At 47.5% G+C, this 8,429-nt stretch overlaps 1 protein-coding gene across 1 annotated transcript; it reads right to left on the bottom strand.

Moving 5' to 3' along the window:
- Window positions 1–4,491: 4,491 nt before the first annotated feature.
- On the bottom strand, window positions 4,492–8,126 carry POLR2G (RNA polymerase II subunit G). The gene is made up of 8 exons (XM_036258799.1): window positions 8,021–8,126; window positions 7,779–7,888; window positions 6,730–6,889; window positions 5,772–5,822; window positions 5,377–5,442; window positions 5,201–5,272; window positions 4,965–4,998; window positions 4,492–4,750 (listed from the first exon to the last, which is right to left on the bottom strand). The coding sequence occupies exons 1-8, from the start codon at window positions 8,030–8,032 to the stop codon at window positions 4,737–4,739; spliced, it is 519 nt and encodes a 172-aa protein (XP_036114692.1). The 5' UTR covers window positions 8,033–8,126; the 3' UTR covers window positions 4,492–4,736.
- Between the last annotated feature and the right edge of the window lie 303 nt (window positions 8,127–8,429).

Here is an 8,429-nt window from a genome sequence, read left to right as displayed (position 1 = left end):
CAGGCCCCGCACTCCACGAGTACAGCCAATCGGCGAGCACATTGCAAAGCTCCCGCCCTCCATGAGGCTTCCAGCCACGCTATTGGCAACTATAAAGGCGCTGTGAAAGACCCAGGCGCCGGGGTCACGTGATGCTAAGGAGTCGCTCTTCTTAAAGCAACAGCTCTTGGGAGTTTGGGGAGTAGCTGTGTACGGTTTGGTGTACGTTTTTAATAACCATGTTCTCAAGGAAAGCGTCTCCATTCCCGTGGTCCTGTCTGCCCCTGAGTTTCCGAGCACTTGCATTGTACAACTGCAGCAAAGCTCTACACTTTGGTGTCTGGCTTAGTTTTTTTCCTGCCCGCTTAGTGGCGCTCAACTTACCTCTCCACCACCCGCCACTTACCCTTCCCAAAAGAATGGATGGGGCCCCCGTAGGTTTTCTCTGCGGGCAGAAGACTTCTGACTGGGCCAAACCCACATGTAAGCTCCAGACTCCAGAGCTCTGCTCACCCTACCTCTATCTTCCCTATTCCTATCCAATAAGCCCTCACCTACCTCGCAGACTTTCCTGACTATTTTAACAGGTACACATTTTCCCCAAACTTGGGCAATTCTCAACTGAAAAGCAAGTGGGCTTATTGAGCAAAAGATGTTATTTGGAGCCAGACCAACCTGGGTTCAAATTCTAACACTGCTTTTGGGCAAATGACCTAGCCACATTTCTCCCGTCTACAGAATGGGTATTAATACCCATTTCAGTTACTGTAGATTAAGTGAGATGTCTGTGAAAGCACTTTGCACAGCTGGTGATTGAACTATCTTTCACTCACACATCATGAGGCAGACAGTAAATTAATTCCTTTATGTTCATCCAAGATGGGTAGTTTATAGAACGGAGCTTTCTACAGGGGCATGAACACAGATGCAATCTCCCCACTCTTCCTACCTCTCAGGGTAGATGCTGATGCCTCTAGAAAATAATATGAGACCAGAGCTGGAAAAGCCAGATGGATGTGAGTGGGGTTGCCATGACAACATCACCTAAGGAGACTGACCCTGCCGAGTTTCCTCCAGTCATATTCTGAATGGCATTTGGAGTAGTTCCAGTACTGTGCTTGAACACTGGAGTGTCTGTCCATCTATGCATGAAGGGAAGGAATGAGGTCCTCAGTCTGAGATCAGTTTAGTAGAATCTGGGCTGCTGGAAGATCTCCTTGCTAAGACATCATTGTTCTGGACAGCTCTTGGCAACTTTGGAGGCATGAGACAATCAAAGGAGAAAGGCCTAGGGACCTATGGGATGTGAAACTGTATCTAAGTTGTCTGGGGCTTGTTTTCCCCAAACATGAGTGGAGGAAGAGGCCAGGCAAAGCTGTAGTTATAGGAAGCATGGCCATAGATGGACAAAGGGGGCTTCCACTCACTCCCCAGTCACCTAGTGCCTGACAAGAGCTCTGATGGCCTTGGAGTCAGACTGACAGTTTAAAAACAAAGAAAATTAAAGCTCCACTACTCACTATCTGTGTGACCTTAGGCATGTTAGTTCATTTCCCTGACCTATTTTTATCAACTGTAAAGTGGGAAAACAACCTATTTCATGGGTTGTAAAAATTCAAAAAGGTGTATAAAGGATTTAGCATGTTACCAGGCAGATACTCCTGTTACTACTGGCCTGTTATCTCTTTTAGACCTCTTTAACTGCCCAGTATCAAACCGTAAAAGATCACAAGGGTCCTGGAGACCATCTCCAAGCCATCCCCATAGTCCCTTCCCCACACTTTGCCAGCCTTGTTTTTTTGTTTTTGTTTTTGTTTATTGATTTGAGAGAAAGGGAGAGGGAGAGATTGAAACATTGATGAGAGAGAACATCGACTGGCTGTCTCCTGTATGCCTCCCACTGGGGATGGGACCCACAACCTGGGCATGTGCCCTGACCAGGAATTGAACTGGCAATCTCTTGGTGCATGGGTCAATGTTCAACCACCGAGCCATACTGGCCGGGCGCCTTCTGTTTTTTTAATATGTTTTTATTGATTTTAGAGAGGAAGGGAGAAAGAGAAACCTCGATGAGAAATATCATCGGGATGCCTCTTCATGCCTCCTAGTGGGGATCCAGCCCACTATCTGGGCATGTGCCCTGACCTGGAATCGAACCCTTGACCTCTCGGTATATAGGATGATGCTCAACCAACTGAGCCACACTGGCAGGGCAATGTGCCGGCCTTCTTGGTGGGTGCCACACTCCACATCCTCACCAGCACCCATATGCTCGTGTTCCACAAGTGCTTCTCTGTCCATCAGTCTCTTACTTCTAGGCCTGATGTTACTTCCAGGTTATCCCTGACACAATTTACAGATGGGTGGATCCATTTGTGAACTTGGCAAGAATTTTATTCTCAGTGAGACACAGGGTGTTTAGGGTTTAGAGAAAATCCCTACAACTTCTGTAATCAACTCACAGTATAGCGAAGCACTATCACAACTTTAACACTGTTCCCACTAGAAAATTCATTACAAATCCTGCACAGGCCCAGCCGGTGTGGCTCAGTGGTTGAGTGTCGACCCATGCACCAAGAAAGAGGTCGCTGGTTTGGTTCCCTCTCAGGGCACATGCCCAGGTTGTGGGCCAGATCCCCAGTGGGGCGCATGCAGGAGGCGGCCAGTTGATGTTCTCTCTCATCAATGTTTCTATCTTTCCCTCCCTCTCCCTTCCTTTCTCTCTAAAATCAATAAAGGAAAATCATTTTTAAAAAAGCAAACAAAAACAAATCCTACACAGTAACTTTCTGGATTTAACAAACTTGGAAAAACTGGCACAGTGCTGAGAGCTGGAGATATAAAAACGAAAAGGATGCATGTTAATCCATAATTATTTGAATAAAATAATTGAAACTTTACATAAGTAAAAAATGAAAAGAGAGTAACAAAATAATGTTTTCTGACCCACTACAGAGGCCTAAATGGAACGGCTCCTAGTGGTCCAGGAGTTGGGAAGGCGAGGGGACAGAACCACATCCTTCCCATGTTCTGGGCCCTATTCTAGATGCTTCCTATCAGGGTTTCTGGACCGTGGCACAACTGACACTTAAGGCCAAATAATTCTGTTGTGGAGGGCTGTCCTATGCACTGTAGGTAGGATTTGTTCAGCAGCATTCTTGGCCCCTACCCAGAAGGCAGTAACCCCCCATTCACTTGTGACATCCAAAAATGTCACTGCCAAACAACTCCTGGGGGCCAAGATCACCTCAGATGACAGCCACTGCTTTATGTGTTGTGTAATAGTAATTATGATTACGTTGAATGCCTAGCATGGACCAGTCTCTATGCCAGCTACTTGCATATACAGTAATTCCTCACTGAATGCTGTTGATAGGTTCTGTGACTTTCAGCAAAATGACATATAAGGAAATCAATTTTACGAGACTAATTGACATAAACAAGAGTTAAGTTGATGCCTTGGCTGGTCTGGCTCAGCAGTTAGAGCATCAGCCTGCGGACCAAAGAGTTACGGGTTCGATTCCGGCCAAGGGCACATACCTCGGTTACAGTCCGTCCCTGGCCCTGGTCGGGGGTCGTGCGGGAGGCAATCAGTTGATGTGTCTCTCTTACGTCAATGTTTCTCTCTCTCTCTCCCCCTCCCACTCTATCTGAAGATAAATGGAAAAATATCCTCCGCTGAGGATTGAAATAAAAAAAAGTTAAGTTGCTAAAAAATCTAAGGCGTCAATGTTGTAATGAAATGTTAAACGAAACAATGTTGAAAAAAACTATATTAGTCAAGGACCTGCTGACAGCAGCAACCATCCAAAGAGGGTGGTGTGCCCATTTTACATAGAAATATAAGTCACCCAACTAGGGCTGAAACCAGCTCAGTATCAATCCAAATACTAAGCTTTCTACTGCACAGCTCTGCTTCCCAAGGAAGTCAAGGAAAGCTGCAAAAACAAGGACGACTGACTGAAATTTGCTAGTTTAGTAAGCAGCAAGCAGACAGGCTGGGAAAAGGCACTACAAGGTAGACAAATAGTATTGCAAAGGCAGAGTGTGCGGGAGGGAGGGTGGTGTGTTTGCTTAACTTTGTAGTTATTTCATGTATTTTTCTTGTGTTACCCTTAGGAGATTGTGAGCCCTTTCACACCTTCAGTTCAGTTTTGTGTAGTGATTGCTCAGCACGTTTAGGCCTTTGTTGTTGTACCCATCCTAGGAAGGGCTATGTTGGGACCTCCCAGTCTGTTCTTACTATCCTCTTATTCCCCTCTCCTTGCTTGCTGTCTCCTCTCCCCAGCTATACTCTTAGTTCTTTTTAAGGGTGAGGGAAGGGAAAATATTAGAAAACTAGCCTGGCACACAGTGTGGCTCTACAGTATCATTTACTGGAAGCCAAAGACTCAACATTAGTGCCTTCCCTGCAACGAGAGCAAAAGGGTTAGTCAGATCCCCTAGGCTAGCTAAAGCATCAGGCCAAGAAATGAAGGGCTAGTGAGCAACTGCATCCCAGCTTTTTTTTTTTTAAAGAGCTGTTCTTACCAAAGAAAGAAGATAACACTTCCATGAGAACCAAGGACCATTTATGGTTAGAACACAGTCAAAATCTGGGAGTGGCTGCTTAGCCGAAAAAAGAGCCAGATGTCTTCTGGAACAAAAAACTTTCTTTGCCTCCCCCACAGCAGCCAGACTGGGCCTCTGGACAAGATGGGAAGTTTGACAATCACACCTCCTAGATAAGAACCAAACACAGTACGAGGCGCCGGGGTTCAGCTCACAAGCCCTAGGAGAAGAGGAAAAGCACATCAGTTAGACCCAGAGCTTGGGGCAGCTATAACTGTGCACCTCCCATCCCAAGGGACCTGTCCTGGATCTTCCAAGCAGGCGCATGACAGTTTCCTTCATCTGTGACTCAAGCATTCAATCCCATCTCCACCCCAGTCCCCACATACCCCTTCCCCAGGCAACAACCCTGGCATGCAGGATCAGGCACTCACCCAGGTAATCATCCATCAGAGAGCCAATAGCAAACTGCAGGAGAGAAGGTAAAAAGGAAATGAAACCTAAGTGAGCACAGAACTATCTCTAACCCCCAGCACCAGACCTTCTGCTCCCCGCCCCCATTCCTTCTTCATGGCAGAAGAGCACAAAACCCCCAGGAAGTCTAGGTGGTAAGAAAGCAATAGCTCCCAGCTCTGCCTGGTACAGAAAGGGAGGCAAGCAAGAGACTCACAATGTCATTCTTATCCACACGGGTCCCCACAATCTTCAAGCGGATCTCATCTTCCTGCTGAATCACAATGTCCTGGAGAAGAGGGAACAGTATACTCAGACATCCCCCAGCCAATACGCTCCCTCAGAGCGGCTCCCTCCCTCCTTTTTCTCACTTACTTCTTCCTACCCACTCACCTCATCCATTGTCTTGTAACATGGTGGGTTGGAGTTAGGATCAAACTCCATCTCTGATGGGATGGACTGAAAGGAAAGTGAGACTGGGTCAGCACTGTATTTTTATTTTATTATTATTATTTTAATCCTCGCCTGAGGATATTTTTCCATTTATCTTCAGATAGAGTGGAAAGGGGGAGGAGAATCATCTAAGTCAGAGAGACACACTGAATGGCTGTCTCCCACACGAACCAAAACCGAGATGCATGCCCTTGACTGGAATCAAACCCGAGACTCTTTGGCTCCAATGCTGAGCCAAACTGGCCAGGGCTGGGTCGGCACTTTAAATGGATGCTCCAGTATTTGGTCATGAATGGGTATCTCTCCTTAGCCCCGCCCAGCATGCCCAGACTTACATGTCGAGAGATGAAGCAGGACATAGGTCCAATTTCTGTGAAGAGTCCAACCTAGAAGGAAAATGAGTGACCCTTGCTTTTTCTTTTGTCTCCAAAAGTCTTCTATTCTTCCTATCTTTATCTGATTCCTAATAAATTCTCCATGTATTGAAACCACTCCGAATTGTAGCATTTGTTTTCACAACCAGGGCCAGGGACAAAATACAACTGAGGTACGTGCCCTTAGCGGGAACCAAACCCGGAACTCTCTGGTCCCCGGGCCAACACTCTTAACCACTGAGCCAAACTAGCCAGGGCTCTTTTTTCAAGCTTTCATTGTAAATTAAGCAAATACAGTACAGCAGTGAAGAGCTGAGATTTATCTGTCAAGGATTTGTATACTTAACATGACCTTGGCCACTAGACTTAATTTCTCTAAGCTTAAGCTTCTATAAAAAAGGATAAGGCCTCACTGGTGTGGCTCAGTTGGTTGGGGTGTGTCCTGTGCACCAGAAGATCGTGGGTTCAATTCCCAATCAGGGCACATACCAAAGTTGTGGGTTCGATCCCACAGGTGCACGTACAGGAGGCATCCAATCGATGTATTTCTCTCACATTGATGTTTCTCTCTCTGTCCCTTCCTCCTTCTCTAAAATTAATTATAATAAAAAAGTAGCTCCATTTATATTACATTAAAAAAAGAGATAAAAGCACCTACCTCCCAGAGTCACTATGAGGCTTTACACATTACCTGGCCTACAGTAACTACTCAGTCAGTGGAGGTTACTATCGTTATGACTATTAACATTTACATGTCCCTGAGTGAGTTAGGGCGACACCATACCATTTGACAGGTAAGAAAACTGAAACACAAAGAAGTGACTTGGCCAAGGACACACAGTTAGCAAATGCAGTTGAAACCTACTCTACTACACCTTCTGAAGGACCATCCCACTGCCTCCCCTAGGTATGGTCTCACCTTGTTGACCTGAGTGACAACAGCATCCACGACTTCCCCTTTAAAGGGCCGGAAAACAATGGCCTTGTACTTAACTGGATAAAGGACAAAGCCTCTGCCTGGCTGGATTACACCAGCACCAATATTGTCGATGGTGGTGACAGCAATTACAAAGCCATACCTGCAAGGAGGATGACAAAGATAAAGGCACTGTTTGTGGAAGAGCCTCTAACACCATCTGCAACAAGAGTCAGTGAGCCTTGAGGTAGGGGGACAGCACAATGAAGAAGTAGATGGTACCTCTGGCCCCACAGAGGTTAACAGTCGAGAAAGAAGACAGGACACTAATCAGTATCTATAACACCAAACAGTGCTCTTATAATTTCACAATAAGTGTCCAAGAAGTCTGCAGTCCTTGAGCCAAGAGACCCTCAGAATCATGTGAGAGGAACTTATTAAAATGCAGATTTCCAGGCCTGTTCCGAGTGTGGATCATGTAGTGATAGGATGAGGCTTAGAAACCTGCATGTTCAAGAAAAGCCCCGGTTATTCCCGTGATGGAGACCCACGTATACAATAGCCCTAGGTTCATCCCAGCTCAAGTACACATCACCACGTGAGAGTCCTCTCTGTGCAGAGCCCACAGATGTGCCATGTCAGGTCTCTGAGTGTGGGGGACAGAGAAAACCAGCAAAATCACGGACAGAGAGCAGACACAATAACCGTGACTAACTGTGAGCTCCACAAGGGCTGGCCTCACTCTCTTTCACTGCATTGTTAACAGCGACGAGCACAGGACCTGGCACACGAGAGAACTTTAGAAATGTTTGTGGAATAAATGAATGGCCAATCTCGGCTGAGGGGAAAAAGTTGTGTGATACAGCTTGGCAGAGGGTGCCTTGAGAATGCAAAGCAGAAAGCAACTGACTGCCTGGGGCGCCAAGGAGTGTGTGAAAGGCTTGCCCAGAGTAGGTGGCAGGACCTTGCAGAATGAGGAGTTGGGGATGGGGCTGCAAGCATACAGCGCTGAGTGCTTATCGATCAGGCGACACAGAGGGCGTGGCACTCACTTGCCAGTGCAGGTCCCCTCCACCTCGGTGAAGAGCTTCTGCTTCACCGTGTTGAGCAGGTTGGGGCCGAAGTAGCGCGGGTGCAGCAGGATCTCGTGCTCCAGGGAGATCTGCGGAGAAAGTGGGATGGAGACCAGGCAAGGCACAGCTGGAAGATGGAGCAAGAAGCAGCTCCTCGACCGGCGCCCCGCCTCGCTCCTCCTCTGGACCCTGCCCTCGCTGCCACCCCGTGCCCTGCTCACGTGGTAGAACATCTTCCCGGAGCAGTTAGGAAAGCAGCGGAGGGCACAGCTTCAGCAGCAGCAGGAGCAGCAGCAGCTCCCCGGCTCAACCGGAAACACACGCAGCCGCCCCAGGGCCGCTTCCGGGCCTCCCGCGACCAGATTGGATCTCGCTGTCGTGGGCGGGGAACCCCAAAGCTCCGCCCCATCCCGCCCACCAGCGATCCCACTGCGGCCTTCTTAAATAAACAGTGCCCAGAATAGAAGCTCAATAAATACTTAAAAAAAAATTTTTTTTTTCATTTATTGATTTGAGAGAGAGAGAGAGAGGGAGAGAGATAGAAGCATCGATGAGAGGGAACATGGATTGTCTGCCTCCTGTATGTCCCCGCTCGGGGACCAGGCCCACAACCTGGGCAAGTGCCCTGAC

This window comes from Molossus molossus, unplaced genomic scaffold (genome assembly GCF_014108415.1).
Source record: "Molossus molossus isolate mMolMol1 unplaced genomic scaffold, mMolMol1.p scaffold_m16_p_13, whole genome shotgun sequence".
Classification (NCBI taxonomy): Eukaryota; Metazoa; Chordata; class Mammalia; order Chiroptera; family Molossidae; genus Molossus; species Molossus molossus.
This window is presented reverse-complemented; position numbering and strand designations above follow the sequence as displayed.

What these genes read in the sequence shown, in the direction of transcription:
- POLR2G (XM_036258799.1), bottom strand. An exon ending in TTGTCACTCAGGTCAACAAG is followed by an intron (nt 5,823 to 6,729) that starts GTGAGACCATAC and finishes TTTTCCTTCTAG; the next exon opens with GTTGGACTCTTCACAGAAAT. An exon ending in GTGTGGATAAGAATGACATT is followed by an intron (nt 4,999 to 5,200) that starts GTGAGTCTCTTG and finishes TCTCTCCTGCAG; the next exon opens with TTTGCTATTGGCTCTCTGAT.